This window comes from Coenobita brevimanus, chromosome 22 (assembly GCF_032717465.1).
Source record: "Coenobita brevimanus isolate Jiangsu-jjx chromosome 22, ASM3271746v2, whole genome shotgun sequence".
NCBI lineage: Eukaryota > Metazoa > Arthropoda > Malacostraca > Decapoda > Coenobitidae > Coenobita > Coenobita brevimanus.
The window spans coordinates 34,728,455-34,752,267 of record NC_136975.1 but is presented as its reverse complement, the minus strand read 5'-3'; the positions used below and the strand labels follow the sequence as shown (position 1 = coordinate 34,752,267).

The 23,813-nt window shown below is 42.8% G+C and overlaps 1 protein-coding gene across 2 annotated transcripts in view; it reads right to left on the bottom strand.

Annotated features, from left to right (window-relative positions):
* Window positions 1–23,813, bottom strand: part of LOC145392516 (PAT complex subunit CCDC47) — a 447,784-nt gene that overhangs the window by 223,866 nt on the left and 200,105 nt on the right. The window contains exon 6 of one of the 2 annotated variants that reach the window (XM_080266910.1): window positions 21,446–21,598. The exons of the other annotated variant lie outside the window; for it this stretch is intronic. Coding sequence (XP_080123036.1) covers window positions 21,446–21,598 — 153 coding nt within the window. The remainder of the gene's footprint in view (window positions 1–21,445; window positions 21,599–23,813) is intronic. 2 annotated transcript variants of the gene reach the window in all.

The following is a 23,813-nucleotide window of genomic DNA, read 5'->3' as shown; positions in this document are numbered from 1 at the left end:
CTAGTGTACTTTGTGGTGATTGAGAAGCACACATGCCATGCACTTTGTGGGGAAGGTTTGATGAGAGTTTACTAGCCCCTCCACAATTTATGAAATATCACAGCACTATGCACGATCGCTGGATGACTCCGTTGTTGATGCCTGTCTAGGATGCAACACAGAACCCCGTACTATTAAGCACATTGTGGAAGAGTGCATTGCACACAATCACCTATGCCAACAACACAACGTACACTCTTTGAGAGCTCTGTGGGAAAGCCCGGTCTTGGCCATGGCCTTCCTAAGGGACTCGGGGCTGTTCGGCCAGACTACGTAGGGAACAACTACTACTACTACTACATGTATAGCCACAAGCATTTTCCCACCACCCTTTGAACTTTAATTTATCCTTATCTCGTCGACAGGACCACCTGGAGATGTGGGGATACTTTAATTTGAAAGAGGATGAGTTGGTGATTCTTATGTATCTTTAATTTTTTCTCTAGTTGTCATACTTTGGAAGACAGAGTTGGAAGGGTATTTTTTCCATCACGAATATCCTCCGTAGGGAGAAGCGTGCAACATTGGAAAATCCCCAGCGTGTAGGAGTTAAAGTGTGGTATTACAGTGAATGTGGTGAAAGTAAAAGAAAAACTCTAAAGCTGCCATCGGACTCGACTCAAACAAGTAATTACTTAAAAATGGCATGTACAGCAGCGATCGTGCATAGTGCTGTGTGATATTTCATAAATTGTGGAGGTGCTAGTAAACTCTCATCAAACCTTCCCCACAAAGTGCATGGCATGAGTGCTTCTCAATCACCACAAAGTACACTAGTAGCCACCTGTTGCTTCCACAAGAATTTTGTTCGTAATTTTATGCCCCAAAATTTCAGTGCTGATGATCACTGCACTTGACAAATTTTGGTTTAAACAGATTCTTGCCCATTCCGATGGACAAACAGTTATTCTTGGTAAAAAAAGAGATTTTTTTTCGTAAATTATGAAAATGTCCGTGAACACTGTTGGGTGAGGCACTTGCTTGGTTACCACAGCAACCCCCCACACCTTCCCACATGATGATGATGTGACAGTTCACCACAGTAAACTGGCCATTAAAATGCTTAAGCTTTTCATTTTGTTATTAAACACTAAGATGTCTGCTATACATGACAGCTTAACAGTACTTTGCAAAGACTACATAGTAAAATAACTGCGATGGAGTGATAAGTTCAGCTTTTAAAATACGTACAAAGATAATTTATAAACTGTGGAGGCCTATGAGTCTCTCTGTCTCGTGTGAGGCAGCTGCATAAAGTCGGTCTTTTCAGTGAAAGCCGCTGTCATAACCTAATAGTTTAACTGAATATAACCTAACCTAGCTTAACTGAACCTAATAATTTAACCAAACCTAACCTAACTTAACCTACAGCTGAGAAATGGAAAACGAAATCCAGAGTACATTTCTTCCATCATGCTGTACACAAACAATAATAGGTATGCCTTAAGGAACGTGATTATAATAACGGGGAAAATTTTCATTAGGAAAAGGACATTTACCACCCTGAAAATAAGAAAATACAGAACACAAACTGGAGGGGATTGGTACTCAGTGGCTCTCGAGGAAAAGACTCACCAGCTGTGTGAATGACTGGTTCATCCACACAACCACATGATGACAGTCATACAAACACACATTGGTTGTAGCAGATTCCATCACAGGACTTTTTTTTTAATTCTTTACATTACCTCATTTAAGCAAAGATGGGCCTGAAAACAGTGAAATGGATAATGATGTTTAGGCCATTTTCAAATCCTTCACTGACCATAATTTACACTGTAGTTCCTTGCATGGCCCTTACTTCTACATAACAACACTACAAACTTCGTTTGGATTATTTTTTTTGTTGTATTAGTCCTCTGTACCTTTTACAACAATAAATATTTCAATTTAGTTTGCACACACACACACACACACACACACACACACACACACACACACACACACACACAATAATTGAGAAAAGCAATAATATAATTTTGGTGGGTGACTTTAACTGTAAAGAGGTGAACTGGGAGGAATGGGACTCAGAAGGCAGCGAGGATTCGTGGGGCACTATATTATTAAATGTAATAATGAATAATGTGATGACGCAATGGGTCAAAGAAGAGACACGGTTCCGAGGTGAGGACACACCAGCAAGGTTAGATTTACTGTTTACCAAAGAACCAGATGTAATAGAATCATTGAAATATTTCTGTCCTATAGGAAAAAGTGATCATGTGGTCACTGAGTTCCAGACGATAATAGGGAACGTCGAGCCAAGAGACGAGCTTCATAGACAGGGAAGATACAACTTTGGGAAAGCTAATTTCACAGGACTGAGAAACGTTTTTGAAAATGCAGATTGGAGAAAATTCAGAGAAACAAGAGAGATACAAAAAAAGTGGGATATCTGCCTGAACCTCTACAATTTGGGAGTGGAAAAATTTGTACCAAGAGTAAGAGGGAAAGAAAACAGGAAAAATGAGTGGTTTAATAGAAGGTGTATGATAGCAAAAAAAGAAAGAGATAAGACGTGGAACAACTGGAGAAAGAGGGGCAAAACCAGAACAAAGGAAGAATATAAAAGAACTAAAAATGATTACACAAGAATACGCAGAGAAGAAGAAAAGAATTTTGAAAAAAGTATAGTAGACAAATGCAAGGATGAACCCAAACTGTTTTATAGATTTGTTAATGGCAAATTGAAACAAAGGGAAGGAATCACTAAACTGAAAGTAGAAGGAGAGGTCTATAAAGATGCAGCAATGCAAGCTGAAATAATGAACAAATGTCTCCAATCAGTTTTCACTAATGAAAAAAAGTTTGTGGAAGGGGAGGGAGTGACTAGAAATGTACCGGTGATAAAAGATATAACAGTGAAGGTTCAGGAAGTGTACAAATTATTGGAAACTCAAGATGTAAAGAAAGCCCCAAGACCTGATGGAATTTCAAATTGAGTACTGAAGGAATGCAGAGAACAACTGGCAGATAAAATTCACAGTTTAATCATGTGCTCTCTGGAAGAGGGGAATGTGCCACAAGAATAGAAGAGGGCAAATGTGGTACCAATTTATAAGGGAGGAAACAGGGAAGAACCCCTAAATTATAGACCAGTGTCTCTAACCAGCATGGTCGCAAAATTGTGCGAGAGAATCCTGAAAGACAGATGGATAAAATATCTAGAAGAGATCAATATTTTGGCTGAATGTCAGTTTGGATTCAGAAGTGGAAGGTCATGTGTTTCTAACTTGTTGAGCTTTTACTCAAGAGCGATTGACGTGGTACAGGAGAGAGATGGTTGGGTGGATTGTATGTACTTAGACTTAGAGAAGGCCTTTGACAAGGTACCTCATAAGAGACTAATGTGGAAACTAGAATATATTGGAGGACTGAAGGGGAAACTCCTGGAATGGATGAGAGACTTTTTGAGAGAGACAAATGAGTACAGTAATACAGGATAGGATGTCTGGATGGAGGGAAGTAACAAGTGGAGTCCCCCCAGGCTCGGTGTTGGCGCCAGTAATGTTCCTGATTTACGTAAATGATATGGTAGATACAGTGAACAGTTATGCAAGTCTGTTTGCTGATGATGTAAAGATCTTGAGGAAGGTAGAGGTTGAGGAGTATTGTCAAATGCTGCAGGAGAATCTGGATAGGATACATGATTGGAGCCGGACATGGGAAATGAAATTTAATGTAAAAAAATGTAAAATATTGAAAATGGGTAAAAGTACCAGGAGGCCATCAATGAATTATCTGTTGGGCAATGAATTAATCACTAAAATGAGAGAAGAGAAAGACTTAGGAGTGCTGGTCCAAGATAGTTGGTCACCTGAAAAGCACTTTAATAAGATAGTTAGAGAGACTTATAAATTCCTGACTAACATAAGAGTAGCATTTCATTATATGGATGAGGAGATGATGAAAAAATTGAGAGTCGCCATGATCCGCTCCAGGTTAGAATATGCAGCGGTAGTGTGGTCCCCACACAAAAAGAAAGATATAAACAAGATTGAGAGAATACAAAGAACAGCAACCAAAATGGTCCCCAGTCTGGCAGATCTGTCATACAGAGAGAGGCTGGAAAAGCTGGATTTGCCTTCCTTAGAGGAAAGGAGAAAGAGGGGAGACATGATTGCAGTGTTCAGGACCATGGTGGGAGTAGATAAAATTGACCGAGAAGATCTGTTTTTATGGGATAAGAGAGCAACAAGAGGACACGGAATGAAATTGAAAAAGTCAAGCTGCTTGAAGGATATCAAGAAATATAGCTTTCCTTACAGAAGTATAGATTTATGGAATAGCCTGGACAAAGAGATCATCCAGTCTAAAAACTTAAACGAGTTTAAAGCTAAATTTGACTTACTGAGAAATAGCGATGGGAACCCACGAGCATAGCATATTTCGTGTGTATCTCAATTAGGTATATTGGGTAAATACATAAGTATTTGGAATGAGTTAGACAAAAAGGTGGTGCAGGAGAAAAACATTCGTGTGTGTAAAAGTAAACTAGATAAATGTGGATATGGAGACAGGACAACACGAGCATCGCTCAATTCCTGTTTACTATAAATAGGTAAATACATATGGTCAGACCCATACTTATGGAGGATCAACTTATGAAAAATCTGCAGATTAAAAAAAAAAAAAAAAAATGTGGAGGGGGGGGGGAGATCAGTCATAGCAAGGAAGGATGGGGTTATGGGGTTGGGTGAAGACACTGACAAGGAGGTGAGATGATAACTGCAGTTCAGGGAATAGCAGAGGATAGGTGGAGGAGTGGAGACAATAATGGGCTTTAATCTGGGAGGGAGAGAGAGAGAATAGCACAGAAGTAGGTATGGTGTAGAAAGGCAATGGGGTAGAAGGAAAGAACTTTGTGACCTCAGTAATTATGGGATTAGAGTTGGGTTGGGGAGAGAGAGAGAGACTTAAAAAAAGAAAAAAAAAATTATGAAAGACCTTTAAGAACCTATTATTTTCATAAGTTGGGGAGTGCCTGTACATAATATATATATATACAGTACAGTATATATATATTCCTTTGATTTCTTCATATCTTAGTGACAGGAAAATAAGGGTAAATGCAGATGATGTATATTCCAATTTCCACTCAATCAATGCCGGCGTGCCGCAGGGGTCAGTTCTGGCGCCAACCCTATTCCTGGTTCATATTAAAGATCTCTTATCTGTCACCCACAATCCCATCCGCTCATCCGCAGATGACTCAACACTACATAGTTCCTTCACACTCAGACACCCATTTACAAAGTCTAGTATCTCTACCTCCCAACTCAGTACAGTCATCTCCATAAATCAAGACCTATCTACAGTACAATCAGTGAATGGGGACAAAACAACCTTGTCTCTTTTAATGCTAGTAAAACTAAATACAGTATATACAATTTACTAATAGACAGATATTGCCAGATTCGTACATTACCTTCAGTGCTACTAATATTCCCGTCTCCAAAAGTATTGAAATTCTTGGCATCTCACTTAACATTGCCCTCAGCTGGACCTCTCATGTCAGATCACTTGCTAAAACCGCCTCAGAAGAAACTTGGATTATTGTACAGAGTCCGTAACTTCTTCGCTGATGAGCAGTTTGTTATAATTTATAAGAGTCATGTGAGCTCTCAGCTTGAATATTGCCCACCCTTGTGGAATGGATGTGGAGAGGTTGTATTAAAACAACTAGACAAAATTCAGAACAAAGCTGTTAGAATTATTAACAACCCTGCCATTACAAATAAACTACCTCCCCTGCAAGTAAGAAGGAATGTTGCCTCCCTTGCATTATTTTACAGATATTTTTTTGGCAAATGCTCAGACGAAGTTGCGTCCATTATGCCACCTCTCCATGCCTTCCCTCATGTTACACGGGCATCTGGTAGCACTCATGACTGGAATGTCACTCAGTCATATTGCAGAACTTCTACCTATCAGAATTCTTTCAATCCCAGAACTGCATCTCTCTGGAACTCGCTTCCCCAGAGCTGTTTCCCTCCAAATTTCAACCCACAGCTGTTCAAGTCTAACTGTTACAGGTATTTTATGAACAGAGGACACCAGTAACCTGGTGTATGGATTATTAATTTTTATTCATTTGTTTTTCGTTCCTCTGTTCTGTTATCATCATCATCATCACCCGTTTGAGTATCCACTGCAGGACCGGCCTATCCCGACCAAAGTCGGGATGATACAGCCGATGTATCTCTACCAGGTGGCTTAGGCTGTCTGATAGAGATTGTATGTAGGGTTAGAAGTGCTTGTATGTGTAATTGTAGTGTTGGAATGGCTTTGGATGTGTGTGTAGTCTGTGAACCAAATGTAATCAGCCCGTGCAAGCCAACTGGGTGCAAGCATACTTTACAGTAGGCGACACAGGTTCAAACACAGCACCCCCTGTGTCCACCAATGCAGTACGTGGCAGGGTGAACATTCCCAAAGTTTATTACCCTGGCGGGGCGCGAAGCCTGGTCCACCTGTGTACGAAACGCACACTCTACCACTGTACCACAAAGGCTCCTGTTCTGTTATTATATATATATATATAGTAATCACTCTAATATCCGGACACCCAATAACCAAACATTCCCACTACCCGGACCTTATCGTCCTGGGATCCAACCCCCCCCCGGGGAAAAAAAAAAAAAAAAATGATTTTTTTTCCCATCTGTAATTTTAACTTGCCGCGCGCGCCGCGGGAGAGCATTGTTTTGGTGCGTCATTCCTCCGACGTCCGATAGAGAGCCGCTGCATCCTCCCCACTTCCCGCCTGTCACTCACAACGTCTGGACCTACGCTCTTCGCAATGGCTGCCCACGTGCTCGCTTTTGTGGTGGTACCGTACCTGTTGTAGGGCCTCCTGCTGCTCTCGGGCCTCCTCTTAGTGTGTGTGATGATGGCCCCGCCACCTGAGAAAAGGAAGAGAGTGGTGTTGACTCTGGAAAAGAAGAGGGAGATATTGGAGAAAGTTGATACGGGTTGGTCTTCTTCCCGCATTCTCCGCAAGTACAACCTGGCCCGGTCGACTTTGTTCGATATCAAACGTTCCCGAGACAAACTCATGCGGTACACGGCTGACTTCTCGTCGCGAAGCAAACGCAACGTGGAAAGGAAGGTTATGTTTACCCCCAAGTTTGCAGAAATCGACTGATCCACGTTGATTTGGTACCGACAGCAACGTGCAGCTGGTGTGATGGTACGTGGAACGGAGCTGAAGGCTGCTGCTGAGAAGTTCGCAAGGCTTCACGACGCCCTAGACTTCAAGGCATCCGAGGGTTGGCTCTTCGCGTTCAAGTTGCGACATGGCCTTACTAACTGTAAAGCACATGGCAAAGCATTGGACGCTAACGAGGATGGAGTTGACGAGTTTCGGCACAAGGTGAAAGCCTTGATCGACAGGGAGGGCTAACTCTCAGTCAAGTCTACAATGCTGACGAAACTGGCCTCTTCTATCGCTCGCTGCCAACGAACACTCTAGCTGAGGAGACGGAGAAGCGTGTACCTGGCCACAAGCTTTCCAAGGAACGGATATCTGCTTTGTGTTGTGCCAGTGCTAATGGCATGCACTGGCTTAAGCCCATTGTTGTTGGCCGTGCAAAGCAGCCTCGGTGCCTTCGTGGGGTGATGGATGTCCTTCATGTCGTCTGGTACCATTCTTTGAAAGCATGGTTCACAGCTGTGATTTTCAAAGACTGGTTTCACCGTCACTTCGTCAAGGAGGTCATCCATTACCAGACGAAGACACTGGGAATACCTCGCGACCAGGTAAAGGCTCTCCTTCTGCTCGACAATGCACCTGCCCACCCGTGCGACAAGGACTTGGTTGCTGAGAATGGCCGTATTAGGTGCATGTTTCTGCCACCTAATACGACTGCTCTCATTCAACCCATGGACCAAGGAGTGATCGTGGCAACAAAGAGCCTGTACCGTCGGAAGTTCCTGGACGAGGTGATGATTGTTCTCGAGGACGAGGACGAGCACAGGAAAGGACGTGACACACGAGGCAAGCGGACTTTGGAAAACCTTCGCCACTACAACATCAAGTCTGCGCTGTACAACTGGGCTAGTGCATGGAAGGAAGCCCCTGTGAAAACTCTTGAAAATGGTTGGTCTCGTCTGCTTCTTGGAACGGATGTGGAGTACGATTTTCTAGGGTTTGACGTGGATGACTTCCATGCACAGCTACGTACGCACGGCGACGATGTTGATGTGGACGATGTTTGTGAGTGGTTGGACGACGACGAGGGCGATCCCGGGTATCAGACGTTGTCTGATATCGAGATCGCGTCTTCGGTTCCTGGTTTGCTGGTGTCAGTACCGAACTTGAAGATTCCGACGACGAAGGCGACGATGATGCGGACTCCTCTCAGCAGGACACTACTCCAGCCATCCCCAAGCTGAGCGCACTCCGGGAACAACTAGAGTTCGTCCTAGACTACCTGGAACACCCGGACTGCGACAGGGAGATGGGGCCCTTGGGACTCGTGGAGGAAGTGCGTGCTTTCAGGCAGCGCATCATCAATCGTCACAATCGTCGGTCCTTGCGTCAGTCATCGATTGACACTTTTTTCAGGCCCGTGATCCCCGCTGTGCCAAGCCCTGTCTCCACTCCGTTGCCTCCCCAAGACAGGCCCTCATGCTCCGAGGCACAGCCCAGCACATCAGCCACGGTGGAGTTACCGCTCGACGTGAGTTTGCGGCTTTCCTCAGAGTCCTCTGCAGTGGCTACGCCATCACCACGACCCAGCGATGCACCCCTTGGTCGCCTGCCAGTGATACTCTCGGACTCTAACAGTGAATAAACAGCAAGAACTTCTCCACTAGACCACACGGGAATTTTGAGTGTTGTGCAGTGAAAAAAACAGAGTGTTGTGTTAAGGTTTTCGAGTTGAGAGAAAAGACTCAATGGAAACTAAATTTAACGTAAATAAACTTCTTTGTTTTGGCTTTGGAAATTTTGAAAAGATTGGGAAAAGTTAATGTGCAACACTAAATTGAAATGGAACATTATTTGGACTAAAGTGAACACTGTGAAGAGAACGGACTTCTGTGTGTTATTAACTAAGTTCAGTGCAAGATTTCAGGAAGAGTGTACTGCAAGTGCTTCAGGAAATCGTTCTTACTGTCAGAGTCCGAGAGGAGGCGGTTATTCATCAAGGTGGCCAGGGACTTGCTGTAAGTAGCCAGAATGTTTCGTTTCGTTTCGTTTTTAAAGGCTCCAACATGCTTGCATGTGTCGGCCTTGGTCACCTAATGGCGGCTCTCCACGCTGCACGATCCATTGCAGCCTCCATGTTCAGTCCCTTAACCCTAAGGTCACACTTAATGACCTCGTCCCATGTCTTTCTCGGTCTACCCCTCATAACCCCACCCCCAATATTAACACTTCTCACCCTCCTCACCCAATTATCATCCCCCATCCTCTCCACATGTCCAAACCACCTCAATCTACCTCTCCTCATCACAACACCAATACACTCCAGTCCCATCCTACCTCTCAACTCTTCCATTGTAAACCCAGCCCCTTCAGGCCTTGGACGCAGGGACGCACTGCACATCCACCTAATCATTGTCATTTCTGTACGCCTGAGCCGGCGCCTATCTTCCTCCTTCACTGCCCAGGTCTCACTGCCATACAGCATTACACTCCTAACACATGCTGCATACAAAGACCCCTTAGCACGTAGGGAGAGCCCTCTCAATGTCAGGAGAGGCAAGAGCTCCCTGAACTTCTTCCAACCACTTCTCACCCTAGCCACAGAGCTAGCTCCAGCCCCACCTCCAGCACACAACATGTCTCCTAAATAACAAAACTCTTCCACACACTCAAGAGATTCACCAGCAAGTTCAATCCTTTCACGTCTGACAATCTCCACCTGCTCACCCCGGCACGCCGTACACATAAAATCAGCATTATCTCGCAGTCTACCTCTGATACCACTACATCTCTTATGCACCCATTTATCACACACACCACACAAGATGGAATTACTTCCCACACCCTTGTGGCAAACTGCACATGGCCACTCTCCCTCGTCTTTGACAGTACCGCCACCAACCCTAGATATCATCACTTTTGTTTTATCTGCATTTACCCTTAAACCCTTTTGCCCCATACCATCTCTCCACTTCCTAAACCTTTCCTTCGCCTCCCTTTCATTCTCTGCAATCAACACCAAATCATCAGCATACAACAACTCCCACGGGAGTCCGTTTCTAAAGTCACGTGAAAGGGCTTCAAGTACCATGATAAACAACATGGTACTCAAGACTGACCCCTGATGCACACCAACATTCACGGAAAACTCATCACTCAAATCTCCATTCACTCTCACCTGGGTGTGAGCACCCACATACATGGCCATAACCACCCTAACCAGCCACTCCTCCAAGCCAAGCTTTCTCATTGCCCACTTCACCACCTCTCTAGGGACTCTGTCAAAGGCCTTTTCCAAATCAACAAAAACAAAATAAAGATCCCTTCTCCTACCAACATATTTTTCCTGAAGCTGTCGAACAATGAATATGGCATCAGTGGTCCCCCTACCTGGCATGAACCCGAACTGCATCTCATCAATATTCACTCTTTCTCTAATCATACCTTCTAAAACTCTCTCCATTACCTTCATTATCTAATCTAAAAGCTTTATACCTCTATAATTTCCTCTTTCCAGGGCATCACCCTTCCCTTTATACACATTTACAATTACACTCTTCAGCCAATCATCTGGGACAACACACTCATAAATAATCCTATTTATCAGGTCAGTGACTAAACTCACCCCGATATCGCCTGAGGCCTTCAACATTTCGGCAGTCAACCCAGACACACCTGCTGCCTTCCCCACCCTCATCCTGCCTATTGCCTCACTCACAGTAGCAGTATCAATCAAAGGCCAAGGGCCAGACACTGGATCTGCTGGCTCCAAACCTTCCCTGTCCCAGTCAAACTCCTCATTCAACAACAGGTTATAATGCTCTCTCCATGCATCTTTAATATCCTCACTGTTCACCACTACCCTTCCTTCATCATTCTTCACACACTGCTCACCTATGATATCCCGATTATCCCTCTTCACCTGACCTGCCACCCTAAATATATTTTTCCTTTCCCCATGATTTAGGTTAGCAAGTAATTGTCTCTGTGACTCAGACTTTGCCCTGTATACCTCTCTCCTAGCCCTACGCTTGGCAGCCAAATATTCCTCTTTGCTACCACCCTTCTTCCATTCCCGGAAAAGCCTTCTTTTCTCCTTAATTGCAGCTTCTACACCCTCATCCCACCACCAAGTTACTTTATGTCTTGGTGGTCCTCTTGTCCAGCCGCATGTTACATCAGTAACTATCAAGAAATTGTTCTTGAGGGATCTGTACTGTTCATTAACGCCTCTGTCTACAGCTCCCTGTTCAGCCACCACTCTCCTCAACTCACTATAGAAGGCATCCCTTACTGCTTGGTTTTTCAGCTTCCATATTTTCCTCCTAGGTACATAAGTCCTCTTTTTCATCACTTGTTCTTTAAGCACCATATCACAAATTAACAGTTTGTGCTGCTGCACACACTCCTCACTTCCTACAACTTTAACATCCCTCACTAACCTCCTATCGGCCCTCCTAACCAGAAAATAATCTATCTGACTGCTATTTCCCCCAGACTCATACGTAATTAACCAACTGTCTCTTTTCCTAAAATATGTGTTGCACACAATCATATCCGTTGCCTCCCCAAACTCGAGTATCCTTTCCCCTTCTGCATTCCTTAGACCATACGCACATCCCCCATGCACTCCTTCATAACCTTGTGCTGCTTCACCTACATGACCATTTAAGTCCCCTCCCAAAATCACTATCTCATCATCCCGCATACTACACACTACACGTATTAAATCATCCCAAAATCTATCTTTCTCTGATTCATCCAATCCTGCCTGTGGTGCATATGCCGATATAATCGCAGCTACCTTTCTTCCCAACAGAATTTTCACTACCAATATCCTATCGCTTACTCTCAAAACATTCATAACATATTCCACCCATTTCTCCGCAACCATCACACCAACACCTCCATATCCGTCTGTCCCCCCCTGCCAAAACAACTTATAGCAACAGTCCTTCCCAACAATCTTTCTGGCTGATCCACCCCTGTATCGGACTTCCTGCAAACACGCCACATCCACCCACCTCCTACTGAATGCCTCAACGACTTCCCCCGTTCTTCCCCTCAAACTTCCCACATTCCATGAACCCACCCCCATCCCCATGGGTGATTTACTGTCCTCAGGCTTGCTTTGAAACTTAATTTGTTTTGTCATCTTCAGTATTAATAAAGGGGGGACAGACACAGCACAGGTCCCACTCACTGCACAGTCCCAGGTCCAGGCAATGGATCTGGGACCCCTAGCCCACCAGCTTACCAGTGGCTGTGGTAGTGGCCTCGGGGCACCCCGCCAGGACAGCTGCAGGGACACCCTCCAAGCGCGTCTTGGCACTGCAACTATCCCGCCATTATACACCCACTGATAGGGCAGCCTCCTGGGGCGCTACTCGCAGGTTCGGGCCCCTCTCTATTGGGCGGAAGCGGCGGCCTGGGAACCGCAATGCCCTGTACCCTCTAGCACAGGCCTGAGCCCCATCTCGCCCTGGACCCACGATCTATGCTGGCGGAACTCACACCACGCCTCCCCCCAGAAGTCCGCCACTAGGTAGCGCGGGCAAAGTTTTCTGGCCGCATGCCCTTGCTGGCGCCAACTCCTGTAACGTAGTGGGATACGTTGTGTGAAATGTAAAGTGCATGTGGTGTAGTGCATTGATAGTCAGAGGAAATGTTTGGGAGAGTATGCTGGTCTACTCTCCATGTTACTGTCACACTGAAAAGGTCAGCAAAGGGGGATGGCTACATAGCTAGTGAAACAGGAGCTCCAGCTCTCCCTATCACCAGCATTCCCATTCCCCTCGGGAGTACCACCCTGTTCGGCCCGTGCTACTGTACTTTTTCATACTGTACTTTTTTCCATACTATACTTACCAGAATGTTTCATACTGTACTTTTTTCCATACTATACTTACCTCATGCATGTGCAGTAGGAATGTGTTTTTCTGAGTTAGGCTAGGTTAGGGTCCACAAGTACCAGAATGTTTATTAATGTATGAACATACTTCTAAACCCTCATTTTATGTTTCTTTTGCATTTATTTCAGTCATTTATGTGCCTTATTAATGTGATTTGGGTGTTAAATAAGTGCTATGCATGTCCAGAGGGAGTTGTATAGGTGTTTCTCTGAGTTAGGGTCCATAAGTACAAGTCCATAAGCTGGGGCCCAATATCCGGACAAAACCAATTGCTCTATTACGTTGGATATTGGAGTGCTTACTGTATATATACATATATATATATATATATATATATACATATATATATATATATCTATATATATATATATATATATATATATATATATATATATATATCTATATCTATATATATATATATATAAAGTAAATGTCCTATTATTCAGCATCTATGGGACCGGGATGATGCCGAGAAATTGGATTTGCCGAATAATCAAAAAACCTACCCACTCAGTACCTTAAATGTATTGGTGAACACTGTCATCACCACTTATGGTATTACAACTGTGTTTGGAGAGAGTACTGTATACTGTACAATACTGCAATCAATACAGTACTATACCGGAATCTGAAATAGATATATAAATTAATGAACATATACAAGTGTAATGACACAGTAGGCCTACAATTCAGATAACATTTCCTGGATGGCTGAAATGATATGGAATATAACCTACCAGTTCAGTACATCACTTGTATTGGTGACTCATCACTACTTATATTATTACAAATAAGTTTGGAGTGAGTACTGTTTACAATACTTTTTCCAAACACAAAATAAAATAGTCAGAAAATTACATAAAATAAAGTGAAGGAATATGAATTGGTAAGGTCTTTCTGATGAAAGTTAAATGTACATTTAGCACTCCTTCTTTTGTTCGTTTTTTTTTTGTGTTTTCATGTGAAAGGGAGAGTATTGATGCAAACAGTAATGTATTCCATTAACCCCTTAATAACCTCCGGCATTGAACAACCCTTTACAGTACCGATGTCGGTGAGGTCGAGTTAGTGAGCTATGAAAAAACTGTGAACAATTATGGGAAGGGAGAGAGAAACCCGTACTGTACACAGGAAAAATCATCTGATAAATTACCAATATGCTGGGAACCGAACCATGGACTCTCAGGTGAGAGCCAGGCAGCATACCACTACACCACGACCAGGTAAAAGTTAACTCACGTTGTCACAATCTTGTAACCAACGTCCCTCCGCCCCCACTGTGGGCATCAAGACTTGCCGTAAGTGCTTGGGATAGATTAAAAGCATCTACTTGCCCGAGTGCCAGGGGGTTAACTCCTCCTCTTGATGTCCACAGTGGGGGCGGAGGGACGTTGGTTACAAGATTGTGACAACGTGAATTAACTTTTACCTGGTCGTGGTGTAGTGGTATGCTGCTTGGCTCTCACCTGAGAGTCCGTGGTTCGATTCCCAGCATATTGGTAATTTATCAGATGGGAAGGGAACAAAGGTCACTGGTATGTTTACACGACTCTACGCTATGATTCCAAGCAGTCAGGGGGTCGGTTAATCTCAGATGTTTTCGCCTCTTTGGTAAATCCACAGTAACTTCATAATTTCTCCCGTGAATCATAGTGAATCATAGCATGGGTTTAGGAAGCTAAATAACACATTGTTAGGTGCGCCAGATGATTCTCTTCACATCTTTAAGGAAATGGAAGAAATTTAATCCCTCTTTAAATACGTAGAGTGAGTTTCTTCCATTCTTCTGAAATCAATTTGTTTTTCTTAAAGATGTGAAGATAATCGTCTGGGTCACCTAGCAATGTGTTATTTAGCCTCCTAAACCCATGCTATGATATCGCTATGAGTCACAGAAAAATTGATAAAGTTACGATGTATTTACCAACTGGGTGAAAAGATCTGAGATTAACCGGAAGCCTGACTGCTTGGAATTATAGCGTAGAGTCGTGTAAACATATCAGAGACCTTCGTTCCCTCCCCATAACTGTTCAGTTTTCTTTATAGCTCACACTAACATGACATCACTGACATCAGTACTGTAAAGGGTTGTTCAGTGCCGGAGGTTATTAAGGAGTTAATGGGATATATTACTGTTTGCATCAATACTCACTCTTTCACATTAGACACAAAAACGAACAAAAGAATGAGCACTAAATGTACGTTTAACTTTCATCAGAAAGACCTTTGCAATTCATATTCCCCCAGTTTATTTTCAAGTATTTCTCTGACTTTAGGTTAGGTTAGGTTTGGTTAAATTATTAGGTACAGTTAAACTCGGTTAGCTTAGGTTTAGTTAAACAGGACAGTCCCTTCCACCATTATGCTGAGGAATAAAAATACTAGAGCGGTCACAGCCGTACAGCTAAAAACAACGGGGAAACTGATTTAACAAGCAACATTTATTTGTGGGTAATGCATTACAGTATCAGTGGTTCATGGGCTACGCAATACTGGTAAATGTCATTTTCAGGAAGGCGCCAAGAATGAACGAATTTCAAGAATTAGTTAGAGGGCTTGGAACGTAACCCTCGCTAATGTGGTGGGGGTGGTTACTGTACTGTATGATACTGTGCAATATTGTAATCAATACAGTACTATACCTGAATCTGAAAAAATATAGAGATTAGTGAACATACAGAAGTGTAATGAAACATTAGGCCTACAAGTCACAGATAACAGTTCCTGGACTGCCAAGATGATTCCGGACGTCTGGCGAACAATCAACGATTTTCGTAAATGGGAGTACAGTAGAACCTCGGTCCTCGAACACAATCCGCTCTGGAAGGCTGTTCCAGGACCGAATTGGTCGAGGACCGAACTAATTTTCCCCATAAGAAATAATGTAAATCATTTTAATCCGTTCCAAGACCCCAGATGCTTACCTATTTAAGTTTCAGCACCGGTACCAGTGCTTTCCTTTACGAGGTGACTGTATATTTCTCTTGCCTTTTCACAAATTATATACTCATTAACACTGTCTCCTGCTAACTGTTTCTCATTGATGAAGATAAGCAATAATTTTTCCACTACTTCAATTATTTTCCGCACTACTTTCCTCTTTTCACTGCCAGTAGCCGTACTGGATGAACTTGCTTTCTTTGGAGCCATTATTAGGGGCTAATACTGCACTGAATCAAGAAAAATGTGAAGCAAAGCAGGACGACCACGCTGACGAACAACAAAGGTGGACGCGTGACTATTGGTCGGCCAGCTTCCCTTCGTTTGGCTACGTTCAGGTTGGTCGAGGTCCGATATTTTGGTCAACCTCTGGAGCAAAAATTTCTTGAATTTTTTGGTCGAGGTCCGATTTGTTCAACATGTGAGACGTTCGAGGACCAAGGTTCTATATATATATATAAATATATATACAGGTAAGCCCTTAATTCACGCGAACTTTTTTCACACGATTTCGGTTATCCACGAATTTTTCGTACAATAATTAAAACAAAATTATAGTATTCATATAAATAATTTTAATATACAAGAGAAATAAATAAAATATAAAAATGCCTACCTGCTGCCCGTGTGCATACATGTGTGTGTGTGTGTGTGTGTGTGTGTGTGTGTGTGTGTATTTACCTATTTGTAGTATACAGGAATTGAGCAATGCTCGTGTTGTCCTGTCTCCATATCCACATTTATCAAGTCTACCTTTACACACATGAATGTTTTTCTCATGCACCACCTCTTTGTCTAAGTCGTTCCAAATATTTAAGAATATACCTAATTGTGATATACACGGAATGTACTATGCTCGTGGGTTTCCGTCGCTGTTTCTCAATAAGTCGAATTTAACTTTAAACTCGTTTAAGTTTTTAGACTGGACGATCTCTTTGTCCAGGCTATTCCACAAGTCTATACTTCTGTAAGGAAAGCTATATTTCTTGATATCCTTCAAGCAGCTTGACTTTTTCAATTTCATTCCATGTCCTCTTGTTGCTCTCTTATCCCATACAAACAGATCTTCTTTGTCAATTTTATCTACTCCCACCATGGTCCTGAACACCGCAATCATGTCGCCCCTCTTTCTCCTTTCCTCTAACGAAGGCAAATCCAGTTTTTCCAGCCTCTCTCTGTATGACAGGTCTGTCAGACTGGGGACCATCTTGGTTGCTGTTCTTTGTATTCTCTCAATCTTGTTTATATCTTTCTTTTTGTGTGGGCACCACACTACCGCTGCATATTCTAACCTGGGGCGGATCATGGCCACTATCAATTTTTTCATCATTTCCTCATCCATATAATGAAATGCTACTCTTATGTTAGTCAAGAGCTTATAAGTCTCTCCAACTATCTTGTTAATGTGCTTTTCTGGTGACAAACTATCTTGGACCAGCACTCCCAAATCTTTCTCTTCTCTCCTTTTTGTGATTAATTCATTACCCAAAAAATAATTCAGTGATGGTCTCCTGGTACTTTTACCCATTTCCAATATTTTACATTTCTTTACATTAAATTTCATTTCCCATGTCCGGCTCCAATTGTGTATCCTATCCAAATCCTCCTGCAGTATTTTACAATCCTCCTCAACCTCTATCTTCCTCAAGATCTTTACATCATCAGCAAACAGACTCGCATAACTGTTCACTCCATCTACCATATCATTTACGTAAATCAGGAACATTACTGGCGCCAACACTGAGCCTTGAGGGACTCCACTTGTTACTTCCCTCCATCCAGACATCTTTTCCTTTATTACTGTCCTCATTTGTCTGTCTCTCAAAAAGTCTCTCATCCATTCCAGAAGTTTCCCCTTTAGTCCTCCTATATAGTCTAGTTTCCACATTAGTCTCTTATGAGGTACCTTGTCAAAGGCCTTCTCTAAGTCTAAGTACACACAATCCACCCAACCATCTCTCTCCTGTACCACATCAATCGCTCTTGAGTAAAAGCTCAACAAGTTTGAAACACATGACCTTCCACTTCTGAATCCAAACTGACATTCAGCCAAAATATTCATCTCTTCCAGATATTTTATCCATCTGTCTTTCAGGATTCTCTCACACAATTTTGCGACCATGCTGGTTAGAGACACTGGTCTATAATTCAGGGGTTCTTCCCTGTTTCCTCCCTTGTAAATTGGTACCACATTTGCCCTCTTCCATTCTTTTGGCACTTTCCCCTCTTCCAGTGAGCATACAATTAAGCTGTGAATTTTATCCGCCAGTTGTTCTCTGCATTCCTTCAGTACCCAGTGTGTGTGTGTGTGTGTGTGTGTGTGTGTGTGTGTGTGTGTGTGTGTGTGTGTGTGTGTGTGTGTGTGTGTGTGTGTGTGTGTGTGTGTGTGTGTGTGTGTGTGTGTGTGTGTGTGTGTGTGTGTGTGTGTGTGTGTGTGTGTGTGTGTGTGTGTGTGAGGTCGGTCTACCTACCACCCACCACAGTCAGTTTGAATCCGACGGTCGAACCATGCATGACTGGCCAATTGTTTTTTGTGGCTTATTTTTCTGCCTTCCAGTGATTGCTTCCCTTGTCTGCCAACATGTGGCCTAAGCACAGTGCTAGTGATGCATGTGGTAACACACCAAAACGGACTAGTAAAGTGATGTTGCTGACAGAGAAAGTTAAAGTGTCGGACAAACTTCAGGGAGGAATGTCGGCGACAGTTCTCCGTCAGGACGATTCCCCGTCATTTATTTACATACCAGTTTATTTAGCAAGTACAGTACATTAGTTTTTTACTTATATGAGTTATAAAATCCCCCTGAAAATTAGTTATTAAAGTATTAATTAATCAATAATAAGTATATTAATAGAATGATGGGGAATTGTCCATGTTTTGACGGTGAATTGACTTGATGATGAAATGTCTCAGAACCATATGTTTGGGGTGAGTCAACTGTTCATACAATAAAGAAGGAGAACAGCATACGGGAGACAGTGAGGGCTAGTGCACCAGACTGCTAAAGTGTCTCCACCTACGCCTGTGAATTGTCTTGGAACCTGTGAATTGTCTTGGAACCGCATGTTTGGGGTGAATGAGTCAACTGTTCATACAATAAAGAAGGCAGAATGTAGCATATGGGAGGCAGTGAGGGCTTGTGCACCAGGCTGCTGAAGTGTCTCCACCTACGCCTGTGCTTGTCAGGTTTCAGTGTTAAATTTCTTACATTTTTGTTGTTTTTCATACTTTATGCTAGTTTATAAGGTGTATGTAGTGCATAAACAGTATTATTCAGACGTAATATACTTAACAGACATGCGTAATTATGTGCACACAAGGGCAGAACATATACGCGAATTTACCACATACGCGAAGGGTCTGGGAACCTAACCCTCGCGTGAATTAAGGGCTTACCTGTATATATATATATATATATATATATATATACATATATATTTTTTTCTCTTTATGTATATTTTGTGGTAGGTGGGGAAGCTCACCATCCACTCACTCGATGTAGTACTGCTGTCGGGTGTCTTCCCTTTCCTCTCCTCAAACCTTCTTTCCTTCCATCCTCTTCTGTCTTCCTTTACTTCATTCTTTCCTTGTCCTTCTGCCTACGGGTAACTTTACACTTCCTCTTCTGTCTTTCTTCTCTTCATTCTTTACTCTTCCTTCTGCCTGTGGGTGACTCTACACTCAGTGATAAGCCAAATGGTTTCCTGTACACCAGGAAACCATTTACTATGCTGGGTGGTAACCATATAACCAAATTTTGGCGCCTGGTGGTTTAGTGAGTAACTAATGCGCTCCAATCGGATTGAGCCGGTGAAGGTTTATATCCAAGGGATGGTTGGGGTTGACTGCTCATGTAATGCCACTCAGGGATGAGTGAGGCTGGTCACTCTCATCTTAAATGTCGGGACCAACTGCTTAGCCCTGGACTCGTACACTCCTCATGGGACAATGTAGGATTGGATGATGATGGACTTTATGTATATGATATATATATCTCATCTCATCTCATCAGCTGTTTGAGTGTCCACTGCAGGACTGGCCTATCCCTACTGAAGCAGGGACGATACAGCCGATGTATCTTTACCAATGGCTTAGGCTGTCTAGCAGAGATTGTATGTAGGGTGAGAACTGCTTGTAAGTATAACTGTAATGTTGGAGTGGCTTTGGATGTGTGTGTAGTCTGTGAACCAAGTGTAATCGGCCTGTGTAAGCCGACTGGGTGCAAGCATACTTTATAGTATGCAACACTGGTTCAACCACAGCACCCCTTATGTCCGTCAATGCAGTACGTGGCCTGAAGAACGCTCCCAAAGTTTATTACCCTGGTGGGGCGCGAACCCTCGTTCTTCAGTGTACGAAAACGCACACTTTACCACTGAACCACAGAAGCTCCATACATATATATATATATATATATATATATATATATATGAAGCCTCTGTGTGGTACAGTGGTAAAGTGTGCATTTTCATACACTGAAGAATGAGGGTTCGTGCCCCACCAGGGTAATAAACTTTGGGAGCATTCTTCTGGCCACATACTGCTTGGCGGACATCAGGGGTGCTGTGAATGAACCAGTGTCACATACTATAAAGTATGCTTGCACCCAGTCGGCTTGCGCGGGCCAATTACACTTGGTTCACAGACTACACACACATCCAAAGCCACTACAACACTACAATTACACTTACAAGCACTTCTCACCCTACATACAGTCTCTACCAGACAGCGTAAGCCATTTGATAGAGATACATTAGCTGTATTGTCCCCACTTCGGTAGAGATAGGCCGGTCCTGCAGTGGACACTCAAACGGCTGATGAGATTAGATGAGATGAGATGAGATCGATCTACCTATCTATCTATATAGATGTATATATGCAACTTTGATCCCACAACATGAATGACAAGGTTTGCTACTGGCTGCAGTAGTAGCAGAGTAACCCCGTTACGTCTGGCCGTGCAGACCCATCAACCACAGGCATGCGACTACCCCTCCAGGGCTATCCTATGTTGTGAGTCAATGTTCTCTTGTGGTGGACAGTCCCTCGCTACAGCAAGGCTGGGCGAAGAGCTTGGGGAGTTTGGTACCTGGATGGATGGTGCATGTGTTTCTCCACCCAGGTAACACGAGTACCACTGTTGGCTCCCCCACACCTCATTACTGGATTTGGTTATATGGGTACCACCCAGCATTGTAAATGGTGTCCTGGGTTACAGGCAACCATTAGGCCTGTCGCTCAGTGAGAAGTCACTGAAGGAAGAAGCAGGTAGAAGTGAGTGGATGATGTTCACTGCCACTTGCAATTACGTTTATTACTAATGTGAATATTCCGGTTTCAAGACTAGCCTTAGAAAAATCTACTCAACTAAACTAGTGAATGCTTAATTTTGTTACTTACAAGGTCAGTCATTTCTTTAGAAAGCTTTGCAGCTGTTTTCTTGGTAGCCAGAGCAAAGACAAATGTGTCCATTTCATCTAGGTGAACCTTGACTAGCAACTGGTCACTTGAGGGTCGAATCAGCTGTGACACAACACCAATCATGTCTTGACGCTGAAATGAACAAGACACTAATGTTTAAATCTTCAAATTAACAAAGTAATAAAATTAATAAACCTTTTACGCTATGCTTCTGGACCTGTACATGAAAGGTGGAAATGGCATGATGGATATACAAAAGCTGGTTGTCAAAATTATTAACAAACTTTATGACCAATCAAGAATAGATCACTTTTGGTTTTTGGAGAAGTGAAGAAATAATTCCAACATTGTCCATGACATACTGGCATGCAAGTATTTCTAACAAATTATCTAATTATGAACCAGAATTGAAATGAATAATTAAAAAGTTTTCTATTCTGAGATTTTATCAAATATCTTACAATTAATGGACGAAGTTTCAATTCTTCTACTGTGTAGTTATTTAGAAGCAGAGACTTACTATTTCAAAAGCAACTGCTTGCACACACTTATTATTAATTCCAATTGCAGGAAAATACTTCATACATGGGCAGTTTATTTTTAGTACACTACTATCTATCTACCTATTGCCAGATGCCTTAATCCCATAAGGGGTGGCCACAAACAAACTGCCTCCATGTTGCCCTGTCCCTAGCCATTTCATTGCCCTCACCCCAGCTTACACACACCCTCTCTCATATATCTCCCCACTCCATCACTCCATCTCATCCTCAGCCTCCTCCTCCCTCTCCCCCCTCCACCTCACTCACATACACTCACCTCTTTAGTCTCTCACTCTCCATCCTCTCCACATGGCCAAACCACCCCAATGTATTTCTCCTAAAGCTTTCAATCACATCCACATCCACACCACAGTGCTCCTTCGCTTCCTCATTTGTCAGTCTGTCTCTTCATTTAACTGTACATGCTCCTCTCGAATACTGTAACTCATTTCCACTGCTCTCACTCTTGATTCATGTCCATCCAACAAGGTCCAAGCTTGGCTTCCATACATTAGAGTTGATATCACAATGTTATCATGCAGTGACTTTTTTACTTCTGTGCTCATTTCCCTATTTCTTATCACAGCTTTAGAAGAACCAGCAACCTTTCTTCCCTACTGTACTCTTTCAAGCACTTTATCCTCCAAGCTTCCACCCCTACTCATCACACTACCCAAGTACTTAAATGCACTCACATTTTCCATTTCCTCATTATCCAACATCACTGTACATTCAGTGACGTCATTTCTCGAAGATCATAACTTTACTCTTATCTTACAAACTCTCCCAAACTCATTCATCATGCCTTACAGTTCCCTTTCTTCTTCACTCAACAATACAGTATCACCTGCAAACAACAATACAGGAAGTTCCGAATGCTGCCCTCACCCATTAGGGCCACTCCAACATCCACTGTCCTACCTTGTATCTCTTTTACAATTGCATCCATATACAGACTGAACAACCACGGAGACATGACACATCCCCGTTTCAATCCAACATTCAGACAGAAAAATTCACTTAGTTCACCATCCACACGTACTCCAGCCTCAGCAGCCTCATACGCCCTCTTCATGGCATTCAACAGATTCCCATTTACTCCATAATTATATTCTTAATATTTTCCATATTCCTTGTCTATCCACTCTATCATATGCTTTCTCCAAATCCATGAAGGCCGCATACGGTACAACTTTTTCCCCTTCTCTAGAAGCTTTTTCACTAAAAACCTACGGATGAATATCTGACCTACACAATCTCTTCCCCTCCTAAAATCTAGCTGTTCTTCTCCAATTAATTCCTCTGTTATTTTCCCAACTCTGTCAATAAGTATCCTACCATATACTTTTCCTCTTACACTAAGATGACAAATGCCCTTATGACTACAATGCACTTCTTTTCCCCTTTTTCCTTTGTAAAGGGGAATAATTATAACTGACTTCAAATCCTCAAAGACTCTACCTTCACCGCAGGTCAATCTGCAAATCTTCCATATCCAGTCTACTACCATACTACCTATCTCCCATGCTTCTGTATTTCACCACATACTCCATCAACTCCAGGGGCTTTCTCCACTCTGACTTTCTTCACTGCTTCCATATCCAGTCTACTACCATACTACCTCTCCCCCATGCTTCTGTATTTCACCACATACTCCATCAATTCCAGGGGCTTTCTCCACTTTGACTTTCTTCACTGCTTCCACTACTTCCATCCTACTGATTTCTTCCTCCCTTCTCACATCCCTCCTTCTCACAGCCATTCCCCAGCCACTAATACAGTACTCACATTACTCTAATTCTCTA